At 38.1% G+C, this 27,514-nt stretch overlaps 1 protein-coding gene across 1 annotated transcript in view; it reads right to left on the bottom strand.

The window, feature by feature from the left end:
- LOC122809199 (alpha-tectorin-like) overlaps positions 1–27,514 on the bottom strand; it is a 1,556,410-nt gene that overhangs the window by 1,425,342 nt on the left and 103,554 nt on the right. Inside the window, exon 3 of the mRNA XM_044080507.1 lies at positions 9,474–9,503. Coding sequence (XP_043936442.1) covers positions 9,474–9,503 — 30 coding nt within the window. The remainder of the gene's footprint in view (positions 1–9,473; positions 9,504–27,514) is intronic.

Below are 27,514 nucleotides of genomic sequence, written 5' to 3'. Positions count from 1 at the left end.
CGGATGGTAATATCAATACCATAATTCCCAATATATGTTCTTTTTCTTTTCGAAACTGTAGCACAGTATTTGACATTCGATTTTTTGCCAATTGTAACACTGACTGGGCTATCTATATGGCTTGTTGTAGTTGCCACTCTTTTTATATAGGTCAGACCTCTCGGCCCTTCAGGCTACGTATGTCAGAACATTTGAGTGACATTAAATGTAAAAGAACTTCCAATGCTCTATATAAACACACACTTAAACATCAAACAGCTCAGTTTCATTTCATTATTATTGACAAACTCATTGGTGATCGAACCCATAAATCTGGTTGGCATCACAAACTTGATGCAAAAGAAAAGAAATGGATTACTAAACTTGGTGCCCTATTTAATCCAGGGCTTAATGAATATTTATGAGAAAAATTTTTGTGATGTATAAATATTACTTAGTGTAACATGAATATTCATGAGTTTAATGACTAGGATGTGTCTTGTCAGCCAATCATATGTTTTGCTTTACTATATAAGACTTTTTTCAGTTGACAAGCTTTTTTCTGTTATACAATGAAGAAGGCCAGGTTAAATCCAGGCCGAAACCGGTCTGTTTAATTAAGATTTTCATGAAGTCTTAAGTAGTTTTAATAAACTACAATTTTCATGGCTCACTTGTTGCTGGCTTAATCCTTTTTTGATGGTCTTGCTATTTGCCGTGCAACTCCCTACGTGCAGGGGAACTTTGCTTTGATATATATTGTAATACTAATAATCACTGAATTTACCTTCTCCTGGCCAATTTTACCCATTCAGATTTCATCCTCTTAAGTTATTCTGGCTCTGGGCAAATACTGCTTTGCCCATGGCTAGGGAGTGATTATTGACATATTATGCATAGTTTCTGAAAGTGACCCTGAAACAGAGTAGCTAGTTTGGCTAAATGGAGGCTTTTTTAACATTGGTAAAATACTGTTGCTACTGGAAAAGAGCCATTTGGCAAACAGCTTCAATTGTATAAATTTGCAGTTACTGAGGCATCAGTCCATATTGACAGCAAGCAATGCCTCCAAATTTATGTTAAATAGGACTCTGTAATACTCCTTAGAAAAATAAAGCTATGATCATTTAATGCAACACCTGTCTCATGAACTTCTTCTTCCGGCATTTTCCCGGTTAGGGGTTGCCACAGTGGATCACCCGTCCACTCATTATTGACAGTGGAGCTTTATGGTGTTGAGTTGCCAGCCCAGCACCCAACCTTCCACGGAAGGCACACATATGCATGCACTCATGCCTAGGGCCAATTTAGCATATCCAATCCACCTACAGCATGTCTTTGGGATGTGGGAGGAAACCGGAGCTATTGGCACATTTTTCACTGTGAATGAAAGCATAAAAGTATTTTGTATAATGAGTGCACTGAGGATGTCCTCTTCTTTTTATAAATAGATACACCCATCAAGTGAAAAGGGAACCTTTACATAATACAGATATTTAGTAAAAATAAGTGATAACTTTTAGTAATGACTCCATGTACATTGGTAATCTTCACCCATCTGTGGGTGAAGAAGTGTTTACCCACTTCCAGTGAAATTTATTTACTCTGTCTTCATCCTCATTGGTAAAGTATGCCAGTTCTGGACATTTTCTACTATATCCACAGCTGGAGAGTGATTAATAGTATAGTGAATATTTTACATGATTTGCAGATGCTAACAAAGATTTTAAAATGATAAGGAAAAATGTCATTAGCACTTAAAACTATTATTTATTAATTTATTTATTTATTTAACATTTGTTTACCAGGAAAGTCCGACTGGACACAGGTCCTTTTTCAGCAGAGGCCCGGGGAGAAAAGCACCATGAGTTATAGTAAATTTTCATGCACACATTACAATAATCAATAAAGTATAAAGTAAATAAAATGTAGCATACATAAGAACATACAAATTTGTTACATCTTGACAACAAAACCTGGGCTTCGAACATAGCTAGAACTATTTGTAAGTATGACTTATGTCAAGATATAAGGTTAAGACACATTGGTAGGACAAAGGATTAAACACTGGGGGAGAAGTTGGATATGTTTTGGGTATACTGTGATATATCAGAGCACTCATGAGGGATTAGTACAGGAACATAGCCACTTATTTTTTAGATAAGTTTTAAGTGATGGCTTAAAGTGGTTAGTGGATGAGATTGAGAGAATGGAGTTAGGAAGGGAGTTCCATATATGAGATATATAGTTGGAAAATAAAGATTCTCCTGCAGTGTTGTTCAGAGGTGCCAGAAGCTGTTGAAGATGGGGAGGGGGAGGTGGATGGTGAGACGGGCACTTAGTGATCTAAAAAGGGCAATTTTTTTAAAACTATTTACTACCACAACATAGGTTCACTTGGAGGACATTTTAAGCTTAGCCAATGTCCCATTTGGTGCTTGAATTAACATTTTCTGATTGTTTTTTTGCATCCCACGGTTGTTAATTGTATATTAGCCCTATCAAGAATAAATGTGATCATACTATAGATAATATAAGGGGACCCATGTAAGGAATGCAGCATTTAGGAACTGTCTCTATCTATTAGTGGCATGAGGGGCAATCCTGGAGTACATTTTCTATTACCCATCCTTAGATCTAAGTTGCATTTGAATATAGACAGGGATGAGCTTTGTTTTACTTGAATAGATAGTCTGTTCTGGAACAGTGGTAGCCTCTGTGATATATATCCATCTCTCCACAACATTCAGTTTAGATACCTGGAGTGAGTATTTCTGATGCCATTTGACTTGTTGATGTTCAGTAGGTCCATCTGTATTAGGTCGGAGGATGCTTTGTATGCCAGACATGTCACCTCTAAGCACTGTGTAGGATACTGAGTATAGCGACAAATCCTTGAGGTGGTCCATGGAAGACCTCTTGTTTAGGACTTGTATCCTTTTAGTAAGGTATCTATGTGGATATTCCAATTGTTGCATGGGTCTAGACAGATACATGCCAAAGTGGGCATTATACAAAATAATTGACCTATTGAAAGCTTTGTAAATGGGGACAATAACATCTCTAGATCTAGTCACAAACAATTTGTTTATAAGATGTGCAATATAGAAAGACCTTCTTATGACTCTGGGCACATATTTGTAAAAAGTTAGGTCACTGTACACACAAGTTCCCAAATGCCAAACAACTGGGTCAGTTCTCAGGGGGCATTGTCAATTTGGCAGTTCCCTGGAGTAGATGACTTCCCAAAGGCTATGATAATGCAGTTTTGGAGTTTAGTTTCAATTCATGATTCTGGTGCCAGTTATTGTTTGGGACAAACCTTCCTGCATGATGGTTAAGTCATTTGGGGATTCAATAACTGCTCCCAGCTTGCAGTCATCTCAAACTTAGTTGGCCGAAGGCCTTTAGTATTTTCATTTACTTTTGAGATGTATATGTCAAACAGAAAAAGTTTCAGCACCAAACCCTGGGGGACTCCATTGGTGACTGGTCTCTTTCCCTATTTTGATCTCCTGCATCCTGTGGGCAAGCATACATGTATGCATTCTTTGATTCACCTTCCTGATTGTACTAACCTGATTGTATTAAATTATATTCTTTGTATAATACAGCACCACTTGTTAGAATGTGTTTTACGTTTGTAGTTTGGAACAGTCTTCTAGTAAGCAATGAAAAAAGTGTATGAACCAATAATGACAAAACTACCCATTTCAGAAAATTTCAACCATAAAAGGCCACTCAAACTTCTGTCATTACAATTCACATGTATCAATAAATATGCAAAATCTCTACAGAAGTAAGTCATCTAAATAATTCCACATTAAAGGGATCTGTAACTAATGAAGAGGTTGCTGCTAGCAAACAATTTTATATGTCATTGTTTCATCTACAAATAAAGTGCCTGTTGCCTTTGAAGAATAAATTGCCTATTCTAAATGATAAGCTAGTAATTTTGCAATGGGGGAATGGATGGCAAACTTATAACAGGTCCATACTTACTAGATAACTCCTCCAAAGGAGTACAGTCAAAGGACTGCAGCATCCACTCCCTTTAAAGTACAACACAGTACAGTATCAGTGATCCATCTGCATACTGTGGGAGTAGAACCTACAGCGTTCTGCATCAAAAGCAAGTATACTACCTGTTGTGCTACTAACAAAGCAAATGACAGCATAAGTAACTCTAAACAGCTCTTCCACAGAAGCTCTCAGCGCCTTGTAAAATCCACTAGACACAACTAAATCTCACAACTTTGCAACATAAGAAGTCTGGAAAAAGCCAACATTTATTTGGGGGGGGGGGGCAAAGTCCCAAAACCAGGGACACATTTTAAATATTACTTGTATAATCTTAGAAAGTTGCTAAAATAAAGTGTTATGTGTTACCATGTATTTCCTGAAAGATAGGAAGACTGAAACTTAAAGGGCTATCATTCTTTAGTGACTTCAGTTCTTACTGATTTGCCAAAAAACCCCACAAATTTTAAACAGGACGAGACCAAACGTATGAGCCAAATATTCTGTGAAAATCTGGACAGTTGAGAGCTATGGACTCAACTCCCTGAATCACAAGTGGTGGTATGGGTGGAGAATTCAGGCTCTTGTTTGAGCCTGAGTAGCACTAACTACCAGGTATACCTAACTGGAGCATTTTACACACACACACACACACACACACACACACACACACACACACACACACACAGACACACACACACACACACACACACACACACACACACACACACACACACACACACACACACACACACACACACACACACACACAGGAGCAGCATAACTCCTGCAAATAAATGAACAAAACTCTCCTTACTGGCATAACTCTGGTTCTGGCAGCACCAACAGAACAGCAACAGCATCAGTCCTGTAACACAGAGTAATAAGAGAACAAGAACAGCTAGTTTAGTTAAACTTCTGCACGCGAATCCATGTTAGTGTGAAAACTCCACTTCATTAATTTTTCCCGACAGGTCTTGCAGCTGTAAAACTGGGGGGGCTCCCCCTACCCCTGGCTCTATGGTTCCAGCACCCATGGTGTTGCTGGCATTGGAAATGGTGAGTAAGTTCTTGTTGTTAGAGTGAAGTGGTCTGCTGGAACTGTAAGGAAGGATGAGATTTTGTAGTGCAGGGGTTCTAGTTGGTTGTGTTACAATTTTGTGAGTTAGAGAGAGTTGGTTGTAAAGAATAATGTTGGGAAGCTCAAGCCAGTCTAGTATCCTTAAAGCTGTAAAATGATGTGTTCTATATGGGCAGTCAGATGCAAACTTAACAATTTTATTATAACATGCTTCTAGCTTAGATAAGTCAGTTTTCCTTAGATTAGTTAAAATTGGAGAGGCATATAGCTGAGTGGAGAGCAGATATGTTTGTGCTAATATAATTTTGGGTCTATATTACGTTATCAAACTTTAGTTTGTTCGAATGCATAAATACCAACACCACAATATCGAAACACTTAAATAGCGAAAGCTGTTAATGTCGAACTGTGCACAGTTGAAGAGTTATATTTGGCCAACTCAAATTTACTGATGTATTATGTTAGAACGGCATCACGTCACACTAAGTTCATGAAATAGTAAATACTAAACAATATCAACATTATTATAATGTGAATTTGTAAGCAAAGTATTTGTATATAAAATCATTTTTGTTGTTATAAAATGTATATGGGAGAAATATTTCATAATCATTTCATCCGGAAGTAATGTTTGATCGTGCTATAAATACACATGAAATGCCCCAATGTGTGTGCGTTAGACTTCATAGCAAGTGCAATGATGGCTGATACTTCACATTCAAGTCCAGGCATACTAGGTAATATTTACAAAACTGTCACATTTCAGAAATTTGTTCATTAGATAGTGTGCATTATATTTTCTTTATAGCAACATGAATTTGCTTAAGCACATTAATTATTATAGCAATAACCCATGCCTGGGTGTGGGTAATGCTGGATTTACCCACGGTTGGCGTGGTTTGGTCCCGAGGCGAAGCCCGAGGGACCAAACAAAGCCAACCATGGGTAAATCCAGCATTACCCACACCCAGAAGTGGGTTATTGCTTATCTAATGACATTATTTAAGAAAAGAAATAATTACTTTTCTTAAATAATGGCATTGTATAATGCCTCTTTACTGCCCTTCTGCAGTTGTCTGGTATTCTGCGGCAGTTCTGATGTACTGCGCATGCCTACGCAGTACATCAGAGCTGTGGGCAAAAGCAATGGAGAACACAAGATCTCCGTTGCTTTTTTTTTTTAAAAAAAACTGTCTCGCTATGTTAAATGGGTTTAACATAGCGAGACAGCTTTAAAATAAGCAACGGATATCTCAGTTGCTTATTTTAAAGCTGTCTCGCTATGTTAAACCTATTTAATATAGCGAGACAGCTTTAAAAAAAAAAAGCAATGGAGATCGCAAGATCTCCGTTGCTTTTTACACACTGTGTCGCTATGTTAAAGGAGTTTAACATAGCGAGACAGCTTTAAAAAAAGCAACGGAGATCTCCGTTGCTTTTTTTAAACCTGTGTTGCTATGTTAAACTCTTTTAACATAGCGAGACAGTGTTTTATACTAACGAAAAAAGTCCGGGCGACCGGACCTTTTTCCGTTAGTGTATTGAGGGATTTACAACGGGCACGCTGGTTGAGCTGGCCAATCAGTGTGCACGTTTTAGGGGAGGCATTGTATAATAATATTTGTAGTGGAGTTTGCTGAATTGAATTAACTTTTTACTACACATGTTAAATTTATTTTTTCAACACTACACTTAACATTGCTTAGCAATATTCACATGATGTGTGATATCACTAATTTACGACTGGTTTAACTAACAGCCGGAATGCGAAGTAGGCTAACTATGACAATTCGACATTCTAAGTTTTGGCTTTTGTAGCGTTCACTATTTAAGTGTTTCAATATTTTGGTGTCAATATTTACATATTTGAACAAATTTAACGTTCGATAACATAATATAGACCCTGTAATTTTGGCTATTGTGGTCAGGAACCTTTTGTGCCTATATAGACTTCCAAGTTTCTTATGGACTTTTTTTTTATAGTTAGGGAGATGCGCAAGTCAGATTTTAGGGTATTGTCTATTTCCACTCCAAGAAGCTTTGTATGGGTTGTTGGGGAGATCACAGTATTGTCTTTTGCTATTATATTAAATGTTGGGCATGAGATAGATGTCTTGTTAGGTTGGAAGACTAATAATTTAGTTTTGTTTGGGTTCAGGATTAGATAGGCATTGGCTAACCATGTTTCAACAGAAGTGAAAGATTTCTGTGTTTGAGAATGAAGAGTTGATAGAGAAGTGGCAGCACAGATAAGTGTTGAATCATCTGTATACTGTATTTAAGAACCATGTGGAGTAGCTGTGGGTAGATTATTAGTAAAGAGGGAAAAAAGGAGAGGGCCTAAGATAGATCCTTGGGGGACACCAATAGATAAAGGAAGGTATAGAGATAGGTCACCTTGCCATAGAACAGATGGTTGACAGCCCGGTAAACAGTTATGAAACCAAGCAGTGGCAGATGGCAAGAAGGACAGTTCAGCTAGTACATCTATTAGTTTGGAATGGGAGACCATATTAAAAGGTTTTGATAGGTCTAGAAAGATGACAGATACAAAGTTGTTATTCCTGTGATGGTTTACGGTATTAGTGAAGGATAAGAGAGCTGTAGTGGTACTATGTGATGGGCAAAACCCGTGATGAGTGTTTGCGAGAAAGTTATTTGTTAGTAAGAATTTCATGACTTAGAGATGGCTACACCTATTGAGTAGCTTAGAAAGAGTTGAAAGAATAGCAATTGTCCGATAGTTTGTCAGGTCTGTGGAAGGTCCCCCTTTATGAAGTGGGATTACATGGGAAATTTTCCACAGTTGAGGGACCTTGTTTTTGAAGGATTGATACTGAGAAGGCTATAGATTCAGCTGCAGTTTTGAGGTATTCACTGGGTAAGTTATCTATGGCAAGTGTAGTAGGTTTTAGTTTCTGTAGTAGTTTTTTTATAGTGGCTTAAAACTATGATGATGATGAGACAGTGTCAAAATTAATACACAAATATATGATGGAATATCATATTATTTTCAATGCCTTGGGTGATCACTTACCCATCAGTATACAAAGATATACTCCCCAGCTAAATAAACCACATCTATACAAATACTACTGTAAACTCATTGACTTCAACCCCACCATTCCCAATGATAGGCTCTTTATAACTAATTGGTCTAACCTACACTCACTTCCTCTCAATGATGCTGTACTCAAATTCAGTCATATTTTTCTTGGTATACTCGACTCACTGGCAACCCCTAGCAAAATAAGAATAAAATCAAACTATGCCCCCGGGCTCAGTAAAGATATTCGTAAACTAATGCATAAAAGAAACTCTGCCTGGAAAACATGGGAAAAAAACAAATCCCCCACTTGCCACCTATTATTTGAAGAACTAAGAAACCACACCAGAAAACAAATATATAATGATAAGAAAGCATTCTACCTGAAGGCACAACCCACTCATCAATCCTACCCTAAAACTTGTGGAGAAATATCAACTCATTCTTAACCCTAGTAAACCTCAAACTCCTAGTCCTTACCCTAACCTTGCAGACCAAGACACTGCCTCTCTCCTTAACCATTTTTTTTATTGATACCATTAGCAATATAATGAATGCCAACCTCCCACAAAAATAAAAAAAACCTACCTCAAACCACAAATAATGAAACCTGTTTCTCACTCCATCCTATCTCAACCTCCTACATAAGGTCTCTCTTGCTAAAACTTAAACCTTGCTCTGCCTCTGCTGACAATCTATCCCCCACTTTCTCAGATTAGCAGCTAACACTTTTGCCTACCCAGTCTCAATACTTATTAATAGCTCTATTAAAGAAACTACTGTATCCAATATCTGGAAGTCTTTCTGCATGATTCCCCTTCACAAAAGTGGCAACTCCAATGACCCCTCCCATTATATACTCATAGCTATACTTTCCCCACTATCCAAAATTCTCAAAAAATGAAAACATAACCAGAAACTGAAACTCCCATCCACACTAACCTCCTGACTCCTACCCAACATGGATTTCAACCAAACCACAGTATCTCTACTGCCCTTCTATCCTTTACTCACACTAACCTCCCGACTCCTCCCCAACATGGATTTCGACCAAACTACAGCACCTCTACAGACCTTCTATCCTTTACTCACATTAACCTATATGTGGTAAGATTTTGCAAAAGAATTAGGTTTAAATGGCAGCTGCTACAAAGTGCAAAAACACTCTCACCATTCCCTGCTGTATCAATAATTATAGCATGAATCCAAATGTCTGGAGAGAAGATAGAAAGCAAATCCTAGTGTTTGTTATGAAACAATAAATATATAACTCTTCAGCATACTGACCATATTGTGCTGAATAAGCAGTGTTAAAGAAATTTAAGTTGTAAGAAATAAGTAGCTTACCTGTTGATTGTCCAATCGTTTGTGTTAATGCTGTGAAGAAAGAAGAAAACCCAATCATCAGTGCAACATTTACACTATAATCATCCTTAAAGGCATTTGTACCTATGTCATTAAATTACAGATGTGCAAACGTATGACACACACACACACACACACACACACACACACACACACACACACACACACACACACACACACACACACACACACACACACAAATATACATCTGTGAATAGAGTGGTATATAGCAGCTAAACAGGAAATAACTAATTAATGTTGCACGTAGCACAGTGATGCAGCCGTTAGCCTTGCTACCTCACAGGGTCTGATTTTCCATTTTTTTTACTGGGGATGCCTCCTGTGAGAAGATTGCATGCTTTTTTGTGTTCACACTTATTTTGTATGGTGACTCACTTTCATCCCACATCCCAAAAATGCACTGTAATTGAACTAGTACTCTTCTAGCCAGCATGAATCCCATGAGAGACATGTGCTTATGTGTGTTATGATAAACTGGCACAATTATTTGTTTATTTTTATTTATTACGTTTGTTAACCTGTTAAAATAACTGGTCTTTAAATTCTTTTTAGACACATCTCAACTCAAGAAGGTAGAGAAGCATTGCCAAATCTATCAGAATTGCAACTGGTGAAAATGTTATCCCTTGTGGTGAGCTTGCTCCTTGTCTTGGCAGGGCCAAAACTATTTTTGCCCATTGGTGCTCACCCACCAAGAAGGCAAAAACATAAGCAAAGGATTACCCACTCTAACTGTGATCATCAAGAAATCCTTCATAGACTTAGAGTGGACAAGGATTATAATGGTCAAAGTGAGCATGTTTGACCCAATTAGGGACACTGAAGGAATACATGGACTTCCTATTACTGGGAACACCAAAGTATGCATAGCTCTAACTATACCAGCTATAAGGACCTTCTGGTGACAGTCTAGGGACACGTTGGGGTCTCACAGTCTTCTGCCTCGAGGATACTGAAGGAGTTCCTGGAGGCACTCTTGGCACATGTACATCTATTTCCTGGTGTCATCTCAGGCCCTGGCTTGGACTATGTTTGCCTTTTATGGGATGGGGCATTTCCTCGAAGTGCTCCATGCTATACATTGCACCCATGATACAATTAAGGACCCTCCTGGTCCACAGAGTGAGCAGTATCACAATAGGAAGGGTTTCCATTCCTTTAATTGCCAGGTAGTATGTCATTCTTGGGAGTGTATCACTAATGTCTCTATCTAGCATCCAGGCAGTGCACGTGATTCCCATTCCTGGCACACAGGCTCACTTTACTGCCACTTCAGGTAGGATGCCTAATGTTCATCTTGTTGGTAAATTTAAAATGTTTTTTTTTTTCTTAGTAAGTAGTTATTCATGTTAAACATAATTGCTGAACATCAATTTGTATTTTCTTATTTTGCCTGTCTTTTTCTGTCTCTCTCCTTCTCTCTCGTTTTTAAGGGGATGCCAGATATCCACTGGAGGCATAGTTCATGACTCTAGTGAGAAATCCATCTGGAGCTGTGGAGGAGAAATATTACATATCCTTATCTCAGACCCATATTATGATTGAGAGGGTGTTTGGCCTCCTAAAGAGCTTTTTCAGGTGGCTAGATGAGTCGGGGGTACCCTTCAGTATGACCCAGCTAACGCATGTAGCATGTTCACTGCCTGTTGCAGTCTGCATAATATGATCATGTGCTAGTCTGGTGGTGAAGTGGCCCATGCTGTCACTGCAGTTACCAGATCTAGTCCCATTTTGACTAATGAAGACAAGCTGGCAGCAGTAGTAAGCGAACCCAGCACAGCATGTGGATACCCAGGTTAAACGTCATAATCTCATCCAGAACTATGAATCAGGACATTCATGTTTGTGTTTCCTTTTGGGTAAAAAACACATAGGTCATAACTGATGCATGTAGTGATACCTGTGGGCTATGCTGTGTGGTATTTGGTCAACTGTCAGTGCTCATCTAACATTCTCTCTCATCTTAAAATAGTTTTTTTATTAAAAGCTGTTTGCCTGAGTGCTCATTGATTCCTATTGAGTGTTACTGAAAGACAGCAAATTATTAAATAAGTCAACTGTTGCACGGGCTGTATTTAATAACTTTTTGTATTAATTATTTCTTTACCACCCAATAGAAAGTAGTACTGGCAACAGTGAAAAATTACATTTGCCATTTCTGTGTAAAGAATTATATTGCACTCCACATCAGATTTCTATCTTACTGTCACTTAAAATAATTATGACTTCAGAAACTGTCTTCATTTGTGGAGTGTTGAGGGTGTACCGGCAGCAGTTAAGTGTACCTGGAAGGATGATTATTTCAATGTTTCTTTCGTAACTGTAAGTGTTTAGAATGGTAATGAATGCATCATTGCTTTTTGCCCCACTGTACAGTTACAGATACACATAGACTTCCCTCCTCCCCACAATCTAATTGTATTTAAGCAGAAATGTAAATGATTGCAGTTTTAGGGTATGGTGAAAGTAATAGCTGGAAAGGGAATAACTTTACATATATGCCTCCCCACTCCCAATAAAACCTTCTTTCCAGAAATATTTATTAAAGAATTGCAATTCACAGTAACTCCAAAGCAAATGAGTCATACACGTCTTATTGATAAGTGATGGTGCAACTGATCTGGAGCATAGGCTACCATGAGAACTGGGGTGAGTTACTACAATGGTGTCATCAAGAGGAGGAAGTTGATCCTGCTGTCAGTGACCTAACACTGCTGCGTGACTGTGATCTTGACCTAGACTAAGAGGTTCTCCTACATGTAGATAGCCGTTGATTTGGCCTGTGAGAAATGTGTTGTAATTGCTTACTGTGAGTACTGACATTTGTGTGTTGAGAGCCAGTGTTAGTATCATCTGATCTCTCCCCATGTGTCTGGACAGTACCTCGTCCCCTTCCCCTCATAAAACTGAGTCCAGCTCAACTCTGGAATGTCCTAACCAGTGTACTAAGAGAACTTTAAAATGGGGAATAATCCAAGTAGGGCATGGATAGACTACAAGAAAGCATTTGACAGTATCCAACATTCGTGGATAAAAGAGTGCTTAAAAATGTATGAGATACACCCTTCACTGATAATTACATTACAGCAACCATGAAACAGTGTCAAATGAATTTGCAGTCAAGCCATGATAAAGACAAATTATTATTCAAGGGATAAACATTTCAATGATTCTGTTCCATAATGATGCTCTGTCACCTCTGTTCTTCTGTCTTGCTCTTAACCCATTAAGCTGTCTATTTAACAGATTAGGTCATGGCTACAATTTGGCTCCCAGAAAACAACAAAAGTATAAAGATTTCTCATCTTCTTTTTGTAGATGATTTAAAACTGTATAGTTCATCAAATGATGAACTGAAAGCACAACTGCAAGTGGTCAAAACTTTTTCAGATGATCTAAGAATGTCATTTGGTCTTGATAAATATTTAAAAGCAACAACTATTAACCAAAGGGAAACCAGTGAAACCAAAATAACTTATTAATTAAATACAAGCTCAGAAGTTAAGCACTTTCATCCCAGAGGGACTTCCTCAGAACTTCTGTTACCAGAAAAGCACCACATTATATGCAGTTAAAAATCACATGATCTATCACACGATCTGTACTATTTAAAATATGTAACATTCAACTTAAAGTTAAAATATAATAAAAGTTATTAAAGATAAAGGCATAAAGTATACATTCTACCTAAACTTTCCTAATATAATCATTTATTAACATTCCAAGCTCTTAAGTTTGAGGGCAGGAACAATAGAACAGGCTTCATTTAATCCGGGATGAACACATGCATTTAAAGTCAGTTGCCAAATCAGTTCTTTCATTAATAAATGTTCTTCTATAATTTTACCCCTCACATCCTTTTTTAATTGTTCCACTACCTTATAGTTGAAAAAATGGTTAGAGTTGTCCCTCACATGCCTAATTAGTGCATTAATATCTTTCTTTCTCTTTATATCCCTTTCGTGTTCATAACTTCTTTCTTTCACCTGTCTAATAGTTTTACCTATATAGAAGGCTGGGCACATAGCTAACTCTGTAAATCAATTAGTAATGCTCAAATATCACTAATGCTGACTGCATATAATACAGCTATAAAATAAAAGCTGAGGTTAAAGATGTAAGGAATTGTGTAGCTTTGCAGTTAAAAAGTTGTAACACTTTTTATAAATATTACAAGAAGGCAGATTTTATGAGAGATAACTAAAAATAAGCAAAAACTATTTCTTAACTTAACTGTTCATAAGTATTTCTAGGTGCACATACAACATGTTTGAAATGGCACTCACCAAATCTTAGTTAGAATGCCTGTTGGGGGAGGGGAGCGGTGGTTACTTTGCTGAAAGAATGAGCAACTCATACGTTTTCAGACAATGTGCTGCTTTACTTCACTATTACTTACTACACATTAGATAAAGTTCTGTAGCAAAGGAAATTCACAAGTCCTTGAATTGAAACTGTGACACTGGCAGCCCAGCTATCTGGAATTTTGTAAATAATCATGTGACATATTTGAATATTAATATGATTCATATGCTTGTCTTACAACTGTAAGACAAATATATGTTATGTGTATAATAAATTACTGGTGCAGAAGTGTGTGTTGAACTATATGTCTTATACTGAGCTTCAAGAATGTAGCCACAGTCCACCCTCCTCGAAAAGAAAAGAAATGTATTTAAACTATATACCTGTGCATATATGTTTTAATAGTAGATGCTGGAACATACAGAGTTAACTTGCAAACCCTCAAGGAAATAAGTTGAAATTGTTTACAATTGTGTTATCTCTCAGCTTCAGCAAGGAGACAGGATGTCTAGATCTAGAAGTTTATTTCTATTGTCTTGAAGCAGAAATAATTACTAGGTTTAAAATGTAAAGTGTATTTATTGCTCTGTGACTTCCTAGCAGCTGCACATCTGAGAGATAAGCATTTTTGGCACCAAGATGTTGTTTCTGTTAGCCTGCGGACTAAAGGCAGGTGGCAAAGAGTGATGTCATCCAGCTGACCCAGCAGTAATGTTTTGATATTAATTTGGGAACTCTCTCAGAGACTGGGCATTTTGTATTTTTCTTTGGACCTAAAAACATCCTCTCATCAGCACTTGCCTTGCTAATAGTAAGTAATCAGGATACAGTAATGTCTCTTAGAGATAGGTATACAGTAAGATTAGTTTAGATGTTTTCTGTATTTATTTGAGACTGTCCTGCAATGTTTATTTTAAAATATTTCATGTAATTCTGAACTCTATAGTTACTGTATTGTTTGAGTATTATCTTGTTCTTTTATTATTTATTATTAAATATACTTAAACCTTTTAATTGTGGCTGGTTTGTTTAGAGATATTTAAGTTCTTAGAGTAATTGCATATGTATTTGGTGACACTGTATAGGCCACTCCAATAGCTTTAGTATTGGTCACGCTTACCATTTCAATAATAGTAACATTATACACCCTTTGGTAAGGGCCTTATAGTAGCTTATAAGCAAGGGTGGCTGGTGGCAGCTGGTGCTACCTTATTGTCTGGGGACAAGGGGGCATAGCTAGTAAACCTGTGCCAGCTGTTCTCAGGTGCATGTGTGTGTTTGTATATCAATCAAATCTCAAAGTGTGTGTGTGTCAGCTACTTGGGCAGGGACATGAAGCACTGGTTGGACAGAGAGTGTGCTGGCCACTCTGCTTAGATTTTAACCCTATAGCTGTGCCAGTGGGGAGTCTTTTTGGGGATCTGGAGAAAGAGGGAGAAACCAGCCCCACACTGACTGTGATCTCTGTGTGCTCTTAAGGTAAATTGTACTTTACTCTGTGTGTACTTGTCATCCTCACAATGTCTATGTCTCTCCTGGTGCTAGTGGTGAGGATTGAGGATCCTTGATTACTGGGTCAGTGCAGGGGCATCGCAGAAACATTTCAGCATTTGCAGTTCAGTTATTCCACAGAGTGTTATGTACATTTTAAAAAAAAAAAAAGGCTAATTTCATATTTCTTTTACCATCCTACACAAGTACAGTGCAGTACTTTATTTTAATTATACACACATGTATGCATACAATGGTTAAAATCAGAAAGAAAAAGACAAATAAATGTTTTTGGAGAATATAAGCTGTATATGTGGAATTCATTCAAATACAAATAAACAATATTATCCTTCTTGTACTTATAGCCAAAGAAGAGATGCAATACAATTCCCAGCAACAGGCAAGAACACGTCTGATCAGTATTACAGCTGTCCAGTATGTATTTATTACTTAACTAGTACAAATCAATATACATAATTCAGGGTAGCATAAACAGTAATACAGCAATGTTTTTTTAAAGTGATTTCAGTAGCACTCCTGCAGACAATGTTGTTACACCTTTGTAGATGAAAGAAATGCAAATGAAGATAGAAACAGATCAAGAGAAATTTGTTATACTTTGATTTGTAACCATGATTAACTGCAGTTATTAACTATTTATATTTTGTGTGTTATCTGGGTACTATAAAATCAGTTTGAAAAGTACATAATTGAAAGACACAACCGTTGCCATTTCAATTCATCACAAGTATGCATAAATACAACTCTTATACATTCTTCCCAGTTACATAAGCACTTCCACAATCACTACCCAATTGTATGCATAAGCACTTTCCATACACAAGTTTACTTTAATGAAGATGTTTTTTTTATGCAGTGGTTTATTGTGTTGTTACATTGCATTAAAACTGTATTGTGTGGATTTATCATGTTTTTTCTGTTTTGTATCTCTCCACATTTTTTTCTCTTTTTTCTTATTTTTTCTTATTTTGCTTATTTGTTTGTTTTTCCTTTGTTGTTTCACATCTCTCCTATTTTCTCCCTTTTAAACAGGTTCAAATTGCTCAGGATTAGACCAGGCATGTAGAGTACCTTCCCTGTTAGGGGGAAATCAACCTCTGCCCATCCAGTCTGGCAAGCTTCACAGAACAGGGGTTTTGGAGTTTGGTTGAGGATGTACTGGTAGAAGCAGTAGACAGAATAATTCAGCCATTTGAAGCCTCTCTTCAGTGTGCACAAGACACGCTCACCCTAGGTGCCAATCATCTTGCCAACACAGGGCCCTACCCTCTCAACATCAGGGTTCCCCACTACAGCACTATCTGGGAGTGGACATGTTTGAGGCTCTGTGGGCTGGGTACACAGGAGGAACTACTTTAGCTCTTCTGTTTTTCTTTTACCATTTCTCCTTCACTCTTCTTCATTTCCCACCCAATCTAACCTCTTACAAAAAAAAAAACCTGAAGAATAGGGGATTAGGGGGTCTATCCCTAAGCACCCATCTTCTCTTACCACCCCTGCCTCAAACCCTCTTGATGTCTCCCTTGTGTGTTCACCTTTACTTTGTCTTCCCTTTTTTCAATCTGTTCTATTACCCCCTTCTATTCTTTAATGAAGCCATCAGGGTATCCACAAAAGGATACCTCTATATGAAAAAAGATATAACTGCATTCTGCATCATTTCTATAGTGTTTTCAGTGTGTCTGCACTCAGCCATGCTTGCCCACAATATGCCATGGCACGGACCATTTACACATTTGAGAAATACTTCACACATAGAAAAAGAATTTTCTACAGCTTACACTTTCATGAAAAGTGGGTGTGATTATAAAAATTACTTTGCTTTTCCATATTCAATGCAATTGCATTTGACTGACCTTATTTACATAGCTGTGTAGGGCTGATGTCCAGCCATGACTACTATGCACTTGGAAAGCCCCAGACTATGAATACCACCCTGAGTTTTGATAGTACCTGTTTCCCTGTCGGGTTGATTCTTGACGATTGCAGTTCTGAGTGGTGATCTGGACTTCAGTTATAAAGACAGTATCATTATTTATACCTTCAGGCACACTTGCATAACAAGAACAAGAAATGCAGTTGATAATTTTATCCTGTACAATTTTTTGCACTTTGTTTTAGGACTCATTTTTGTTTTAATGTTATCCACATATTTAAATGGATGTAGAACAGTTTTTTTTTTATTATTCATATGTTATAAAAGGAAAAAAGTAAGAGTGCAGCAACAGCACTGATTTACAGTATTTGTACTTTCATTCTGTGCAGAATTTGAATAGACACTGCGAGCAAAACCTAAAACAGGACAACATGTTATTTTTGTATTAGTTAGATTTTGAATATATAAGGTTATCATCTTGGGCTCTTTACCACCTTTTTCACATTGTGATATGATGACATTCTGTCTGCTTTTTGCAACCCTTTACTTGGCAGATAGCTTACTGGAAAGTTTCAGTATTACGCTGATAAATTAAGTACTTCTTTGCCTGCTTTGATTATTGAAGATGCTACCAATATGTCTATGTGTTTGAAATAACATTGTGATTTTAATATATTCATGCCATGCAGTGTAGTCTGTCATATCACCGGGACTATTAGTCTGTTAATGTATATGCAGCCTTGTATTAGTTTTTGTTATCTTTGTATACACTTACAAAATAAATGTTTTTCACGGCTTGCTCTAATAACTCTAGCTATGTCTTACCTATTGTTTCTTTATATGTCCTGTTTACTTCTAGTCCAGAACTTTTAATAATTATTTTCTCCATACATTTCTTTTCTATTGTAGTAAATTTATAGCCATTCTACAACATTGTATTGGCCAAAGCACCTGAACCTTACACCTCTAACCCGGTCACCAACTTTCATGTCACAAAAGCAGGACATTCGGGCCGGCCAACCATGTGCAAGCCTCCCCATACCATCCCAAATAAAACTAAAGCATGTCATGCATTAATATGGTAACTGCTTAATTGTATTTATATCTTGACCAGAACCGTAATACTAGAACTTGCCCACCATCTCGTTACTTAACATTCTAAGCCTTCCTATTAGGATATCACACTAACTGCTCATCTTTTCTCCATTTAGCTATAGTATATGTTTCTGCTTCTACACAGTGCATTACTTGCCCCATTCTTTTCACTCTACCTCTAACTGCTCCTCCCTTCGCTATCTAGCAAAATTAAAAGTTTCCGCTTTTACCCAGCTCTATATTTGCCCTACTATTTCTACTCTGAAACTATCTGGTCTGCTCTTCTCTACTTTACCACAATTAAAAGTGTTTGCTTCACCCAGTGGTTTACCTTCCTCACTCTTTCTGGTAGTCTCACAATAGCATACATGCGCACAGTATTACCCTTTACACTTTATACAGCTATTTCCCATTTTCTACTCGCACTTACCAGATATAACTTGTTATTTCACATCCCAATTTCTGTCTTTCATTGATTGTTTTTCTCCTGATCTGTGTTGATTTTGGTGTAGCCCTGCGCCATTCGCCCTGGCTATGCTCGGGCTTATTCTGCAACCCTAACCTGACCCCAATTCCCAACCACCCCACCTACTCTAAATTTAACCTCTAACCACACCTTCACAAACACACCCACTATCACTGAACACCCTATAAAATCTGTCCACACCCACTAATAAAATCTATATACTCCTAACATACCTTTCCTGACTACTTGCCTGTATATAACATCATAACTGGTACCCTCTTTCTCTAAACTATCACTCCATCTTTTCCAATACTTTCCTCCACCTACATATTACGTTAATATCTTCATACCAACTTAAGTTCCAAACAGCCAAATACCATAAGTTTTTGCCTACACCTTATATCAGTTAATATACAAAATGACCAACACTGCCTATCTATTGATCTTCACTCTCTCCTTAAGTATTCCTCTTTCTATACTAACCCATGCAACCTCTCTCCACACCATGAAATTATATCCATTTTCAAGAATGGCTACATTAACTACTAAACCACAGCCCAATTTAAAAGGCTTTTCTAACATCTCATCATCATTATCTAACTTTAGCAATTTACTTACCCCCAAAATGCAAAGTTCTCCCCATCAGTAGTACACCAAAAACATTTCCTTACACATTAGTTAGGTCCTTTACCAAAATCAACTTCTTCACCTACCAAGCAAGTCATCTCCTATTACTATTTCAAAGTGGTGGTATACACCCTAATCCAGGCCCATTTCATAGTCATAATGTTAGCAATACTTTTTCCTCCCATCTCAAAACCACCTCCCAACATTCAAAACTTTTCTATAATGACAATTAACATTCAGAGTATTTGCAATAAAATTACTGAATTTCATGCAAGGCTCTCACAAAATAACCCTGATATCATTGCTGTTACAGAAACTTGTCTCAAGTCACATATATCTGATACTGAAATACCTCCCACTGGTTATAGTAGTCTAAGAAATGACAAACTTCTAAAAAAAAGGGGGAGTGTAGCTTTAATCTGTCATGTCATTAACCATTTCAACCTTTCCCAAAACCATCCCAACCTGCGATAACATAGAAGTCTTACTAGTATTACTACACATTAACAATAGTAAACACCTGTGCCTAACAGTACTATAAATTCCACCAGGCCAAAACATCCCTATGCTTGAAAACTTTCTATCTTGGACCATTCAAAATATATCTGTGAAACTATCATTTTAAGAGACACTAACATCAACTGGCAAAATTTAATCTTAAAATCCCCAGATAATTGTATTAATCTCCATGGGTATACTCAACTTGTTTCAGGCCTGACACAAATCCCGAATAAACAACCAGATGCCACTCTAGATTAGATTATTGTTTTAGACCCACACAAATACTTTAACACCAGTACTGTCCTTCACATCCTAAGTGACCATTTACCAGCCTATACACATAGAACCCATAATAATGTGGCAAGACTGTTGTACTGGGGATAATGTAAACATTATGGTATTGAAGTGGCTGAAAAACACTAGAAACACGAGCCACAAAGCATCATAGAAAATGATGAAGTTTACATCACATGGATCACCCATTGCCAACAGTTCAAAAGATACATGTTAGAAAACCTGATATAGTGGTCCATGAAAAGAAGACAAAAGTAACATTGATCACTGAAATCGCCACATCCAGTGACTACAGTGTGTTGCATACAGAGAGACCCAAAGTCATAAAATATCAAGATTTGCAGGGCAGAAACGAGAGCAATGTGGAAGAAAGATACCCAGACAGTCCCAATAGTACTAGGAGCAGCAGATCTTATCAAAAATAATTTATAATCGTATTTAGATATGTTACCAATGCATTTTACTATCATATAGCTGACACTTACAAGATAGACTCACTTGAAATGTTGACTACATAGTTGATGATGTAATGTCAAGAAGGTCAGAATGTCACAAACACCTCCTTTTGCAAGTCTGACCTTTCTCAACATTTGTAGAATGCAGTCCTACACTCCACAAGACATAATGTGCCCCCCCCATACCCCCTGCAAATTATATATTCTAAATCTGAGATCACACTACAGTGGGAAAAGGGTAAATTTCCTGATCTCCACTGTACCGCGATCTATAGTTAAAAGACCAACCTCATCTTTGTGAATGCACTGAGCATTCGCTGAAATGAGACTTGCTCAACAGAAGGATCAGCAACACAGGTCAGCCAACTGTTATTCAACAACCTGTAGTTGCCGAAACTTCCCTCAGTATTTTAAATGTACACCACCAATATATGTAAACTTGTATGAATTGCAGAAGGAGTCATTAGTGGGCACATTGCGGGTGCTGCGAAGAGCATTTTTGGCTGACATCAAAGACTGAAACCATACTAATTTCATGAACTTTAATCATAATTTGAATTAGGAATGGGGTCCATTCCTGCCATTGTATTAGAAACCCAAAATACTTGGAGAATTTAAAAAATGGAACCTATACTCAAATACCCAAACCCCACATATAGATTAGCTAGAAATCTAACTAACTTCAACCAAATAACTTTCAACAACTCACTAAAAGCTCAGAAATGGACCCCACTAAAACATTACCATTAGAAGAAGCTGTATGCTATCTTAATAAGATCTTCCTTGACACCCTAAATACATTGTCCTCTATCAGGTTCAAAAGAATAAAACTCAAGTATGATCCTTGGCTCACAAAACCTACAAAACAAATTCTTCTCTTCAGAGACTGGGCTTAGAAACAATGGCATAAAAAATAAAAAAAAAACAAGCAAATGAAATCTATTTCAAACAACTTCGCAATAAAGCTGAGGCATTAGTAAAAAATGACAAAAGAAGCTATTTTTCACAACAATGTCTAGTCAGAAAAACAACCCATAGAAATTTTGGAAACCAGTGAACTCGATACTTAATCCTGGGACTATATAAAATCCATCACCATACCCTGATAAAGACCTAGAACAAAGAGCCCACATTTTTAATGCCCACTTTATAGACACCATTCTCAAACTTGTCAAACACCCCCCATCAATAACAAGCAACCCCCCTAATAATCCTCTTCTTCTTTCGGCTTTTCCTGGTTAGGGGTTGCCACAGCGGAACTCCAGCCTTCTAATGATTGGCAGCAAATTTTTACGGTGCCGAGGTGCCAGCCCAATAGCCAACCTTCAACGAAGGCATGTCCATTCACGCGTGTCTTTTGAATGCCACTTGACCATGGGGAAGACATGCAGACTCTGCACAGAAGGAGCTCCAGCTGAGAATCGAACGGGATGACCTCTTGCTGTGAGGCGACAATGTTACAGCTGCACCAGCATGGCTAGAAGCAATCCCCCTAATAATATGACAAGTAATTCATGCTCCATTTGTGAGAATTCCAACTTACATCTCTCACTTCACAAAGAAAAGACTAGCAATACTCAAGAAACTCCAAATTTCTCCCTAAAACTGGCACCTGCCTCTCTAATATTTAAACTGCTATCTAAACTTAGACCATGATCCCTATCTGCTGATAACTTCCCTTCTGAATACCTAAATCTTGGTGCAAATGTGTTAGCCTATCCTCATTAGTATTCCAATTAATAGATCCATCTCTGAATCCACAGTCCATCAAATTTGGAAGAAATCTATCATAACCCCATTGCACAAGGGTGGAAATACTAATAATTTAACCAACTATCGATCTATTTCCATTCTCTCACCATTATCTAAAATGCTAGAAAAGTGTATACATTCCCAACTATTAAAGCACCTCAAAGACAACAGTCTCTTAGCCCAAACCCAACATGGTTTCTGCCCCACACATAGTACTATTACAGCCTTACTTTATTTCACCAATAGCCTTAACAAAGCTTTGGACTCTGGTCTACTGACATCAGTAGTTTTGTTAGAGCTATCCAAAGCTTTTGATACTGTATCACATACCAAACTAATCCAACAATTAGAAACATTAGGATGCACTGAACATACCATTACCTGGTTTACTAGCTACCTGAAAGATAGACAACAATCTGTCAGATTGCAAAACAATCAGTCTGGTTATCTGGTTACTAAAGTAGGCATCCCCCAGGGCTCCACTCTTGGATCTTTACTTTTTAATGTATTTATAAATAATCTCCATACTGACTCCCTGCATAATTCTCCCATCCAGTATGTTGACGATTCTAACATTATATCCTCAGCCTGCAACTTCCCAGAGCTCCTCAAAATAACACAAGCACTTTCTCAAACATAGAAACATAGTTAAACAAACCTTGACTACTACTAAATCCCCCAAAAATCAAACTACTAATATTCTCATCCAAATCACCCTCACAAGACTTTAAAATCTATTCCCTAAATAATAATGAAATTGAAGCAGTGAAAAGAGGTAAAATTCTGGGTATTACTATAGATGAAAACTATCATTCGAACAACACATTCTTAACACAATCAAAAAGACACACCCAAAACTAGACAAACTATATAGACATAATCTGTACCTGGATAAACCCACAGAAATAAAACTGGCAAATTCCTACCTACTTCCCTCACTCCTCTATCTTTCCCCTAGCTTTACCAACCTTCACACATCCTTAAGCAATAAACTGCAATCATGCTATTATAAACATGCAAAATTTGCTTCCGGACTGCAAAACTGCACTCACCACTGTCATGCCATTAACAAATTGAAATGGTTGGAATTCACTCTTTACCTGCAATACACTCAACTAACTCTTGCTCATAAACTAATATACCACCCAAATAACTACCCATCTCTCCACTCTATTTTACAAATCCTACATCCCAACCCAAAATCTTTGTTCTACTAATAAACAGCCTCTTACGGTATATAAACCCAATAAGAGAGCTAGACAAAGTTTATATTATGTCCTTGTGTTCAGAACTTCAGACCACCATAAACCAACACCAACAAGTTTACTGACTAGAATACCCCTTTTCTAGATCTACTGAAATACTAGTAAACCAAATGCACTTCTTGGACTCTTTTTCAAAGTATATTAATAGGATCATAGGAGGTTACTAGGCTATTGGCCCTGAGGCCTTTACAAGCCTAGCCAAGAATTTAGCCATGTTCCAACAAGTCAGCAGCCGATGCCCCTGTCTAGCAGGGTCACAGGTGAAATCCCAGGGATGTATTTTCTGTTTCCCATCCAGTTATCCAGGTTGCACTTAAAAAGGGTTAATGAGGTACTCTGCTTGACATGGAGTGGGAGTCTATTCTACAGAATGGAGGAGTCTCTAGGATACAAATCTGTCCCACCAACAAGTCCTATTGTTGTCACAGACCAGGTTGAGGTTGGGGGTGCTGGTTACTCAAGTGGAGCTCGACGTGTGTATATGCAGCAGTCCCATCAAGATGGGGTCTGAGATTGCTTTGTATGCAAGACAGAGGTCACCTCTGAGAAGTCTGTAGGAGACTGAGTAGAAGGACAGGGCCTTTAGCCTGTCTGTGCAGGGTAGATGTTTGATGCCTTGGATTCTCCTGGTGAGGAACCACTGTGGTCCCTCCAGCTGCTGCATGTATTTTCTGAGATACATGCCAAAAGGGGGATTGTACTCAATAATAAGTCTTATAAGGAAAGAATACAGGCATGTTATGACCACCTTGTCCCTGCATGAGAACCCTTACTAATGAGGTGGGCCATGTAGAAAGCTTTCCGTACAACAAAGGCAATATGGTGGACAAAAGTCAGTTTGCTAGGAACCTGGTTGCCTAAGTCCCTCATGACTGATTACGTACTTAGGACCTTGTTATTATGTGATAATTTGTGGGGATGTCACTCTCCCCAAAGGGGATAACGATTCATTAAGCAATATTTGTTCCTTAAGAAGCTTCCACAAGGCAAAAGTATAATCGCCTTCATATTGTAAATAATATACTGTGAATCATGATCATTTACATTGATTGTCCACAACAAGTTATCCATTTATATACTGTATGATGTGTACTGTCATTTATTCTGACTACATAATGACATTGTACTCTGTATATTTCTACTCACAAATAAATGTTATTTATACTTGCACTATTTTCCTACTATTGTAAATGGTATCCTGTTGTATAATAATTTTGTTTAATTTTTTTTTTTTTTTGTAGTAATTTTAAATTGCTTTTCTCCCCAGGCCTCCACTGAAAATGGGTTATTCTGACCCAGTGGATTTTCTTGGTCAACAAAAGTCAATAAATATGCAGTGCTCTGAGTTAGAGAGAAAGGTTAGATAAAGTTGATCAGTTACCTTTCTCCTTTATTTTGTAACTTTGAGAAAAGTATGCAGGTTTGAAACATGTTGTTTTAAATATCTGATTGATCACTTTTGCTTTTTTAGAAGAAATAACTCCCAGCACCACTGATGTAGTATTGTTTGTGCTAAGTAACATGACTGTCAAGAGTAGCACTTGGTATGTTTGGTTTTCATGCTAGTTTATTTAAAATGCATTTGCCACCACTGCCTACAGAGCTAAACATTTTAAATTACCCACAAGTGTTATCATGTACAAATTGTGCCTATAGGTGCACTGTAACCTGAAGATTGTTTTGACAAATGACTCTATTATAAAATTAATAGTTATATATTGGTCTATATATTAGCTCAGATAACATGATGTGTCATTGTATACCATTGCATAAATAAGTAGATATGATCTTATACGTGTACCTGCAGACACAAAAACACATCTGCTCCTGTTTGTGACCTCAAGCCATTTATAAAAATCCCTGGAATAATACAATTGGTCATGCCACAGCACTTCTATCCCCTTACTGTTTGATGATTGACCAATCCATTTTCCTTATAATAAAAAAAGACAGTCCCCGGGATTCATGAAGCTTGCGCCATGCGCCGGAGTAGCGTCGGCAGTCTAGCACCAAATATGGCCGTCAAGCGATTCAGGTAAGAGCTGTTTCTACATGCACTACCAGCGTATGCCAGGGCTGCACAGCTCCCAGTGCATGTGTGCTAATTACCCCATGCGCAGCAGTGTAGCATGCAAATGAAGGTATATAGCGATTCATGAAGTTGTGCAGGCGTAGCATAAGCATGAAGAAATGTAAACCAAAAAAAACCGGTTTACATTTTGTCAAACATAAAATTGAGCCATAAAAACGGACCAAACTTATGTATTATAATGTTAATATATGCCAATGGCTAAATATATAGCCAATGGCATAAAACAACATGCACAACATATCAAGAATAACATTTAATGCCATGGCCACACTAATGCAAAGTAGAACCGCAGTGCATCGGTGCGCAAACGGGATCACAAGGAAAATATATTTAGATGTCATAAAACTGTAATGTAACGCAATTCATGATATCCCCATAATAGTCAATGGCATGCATGCTACACCACAACCAAGGCGCAAGGGTCTGTGACAGTGTTCCGTGCAGTAACTAGGAATTAGCAGTCAATGCCATGCAATGCCATGCAAATGAGTCAAGTAATACTGAATCGCAAACGCCCCGCTGACTTAAGGATGTACCACATGGTGTAGCGTTACAACACCGAGTAGTGGCCTGGAGGTAAACATGACATCAGGAGAGGGGTGCACCACCGTAGCTGTAAGCACATTGGATCATTGCTAATCCATGTTGCATGTTGCTAAGAAAAGCCGCAGGATAGGGATGTGGAAGTAGCCATAGCTTTGCTTAGCTGAGAGCACATAAGGTAACTGAAAGTTCATGTGAACGTGGATGAAAACGCGCATGAAACCTGGTAAATGGCTGTGTGTGGTGCGCACCACAGCTGAAACAGGAAGGATACGGGAAGACAATAAGGAAATGCTGCAGCATGGTAATTGGAGTACAAATGAGTAATTAACACCTAGAAACTCACCGTGGGCCATAGACAACAGCTAACAAGGCTGCTAGCTGCTACCTGCAGAACAGGAAAGGGGAGGTGCCATACAGCAAAGAAAAGAGAACTGTCACAGCAGAACAAAGCAAACTTGCAGTAGATCAGCTACATAACACATTTCCAAACACAATTCTGGGTTGTGGAAGCACAAAACAAGAAAGGAAGCAGCTGGATACATGCCTGACAATGGGAGGAGAATCAGGTTGAAAATAGAAGTAAAGGGCAATAAATGAATCACAGCAGACAAGCGTAAGTCAACACCAAAGGCCCCACAATAGCAGTACCTGCTGTAAAACCAATAATTAAGATACCCTGCAGCTGGAATAGCACAAACACACCCAATTACACTAGCATCATCAATTGCACAATAGTATAAGGTGTGAAAACCCCACACACACACTTGTGTATTCCCAGACATTCTGCACCATTAGTGCATACAGACGGGGAACTTTTAATATGTGTATGTTAGGGACTGCCATAGCTTTAATTCACCAGCATGTGCTGGAGACTGACGGTGGTGTGGAGGATGATGCTGACAACCAGCTCAGGCACCAGGGGAGGAGACGAGTGTTCAGACGCAGGGTAACCTACCAGGTGCTGCATGATCTGGAGCTAGTAGAGTGTTACAGGGTGGACAGGGACATCATACAGCAACATGGTGAGCTGTGCCAGCCACGCCTCAGAGCCAGAAGTAACAGAGGGGAACCCATTCCAGTGGACACAAAGGTATGTGTAAGCTTGAGAATACTATCCACAGGTACCTTCCAAAGGCCAACTGGGGATATCATGGGGATCTCACAGGCAATAGCATCCAGGGTACTCCACCAGTTCCTGGATGCCATGTTACCACAT

Source organism: Protopterus annectens, chromosome 8.part0 (genome assembly GCF_019279795.1).
Source record: "Protopterus annectens isolate FY-2018-M chromosome 8.part0, PAN1.0, whole genome shotgun sequence".
NCBI classification, from domain to species: domain Eukaryota; kingdom Metazoa; phylum Chordata; order Ceratodontiformes; family Protopteridae; genus Protopterus; species Protopterus annectens.
This window is presented reverse-complemented; position numbering and strand designations above follow the sequence as displayed.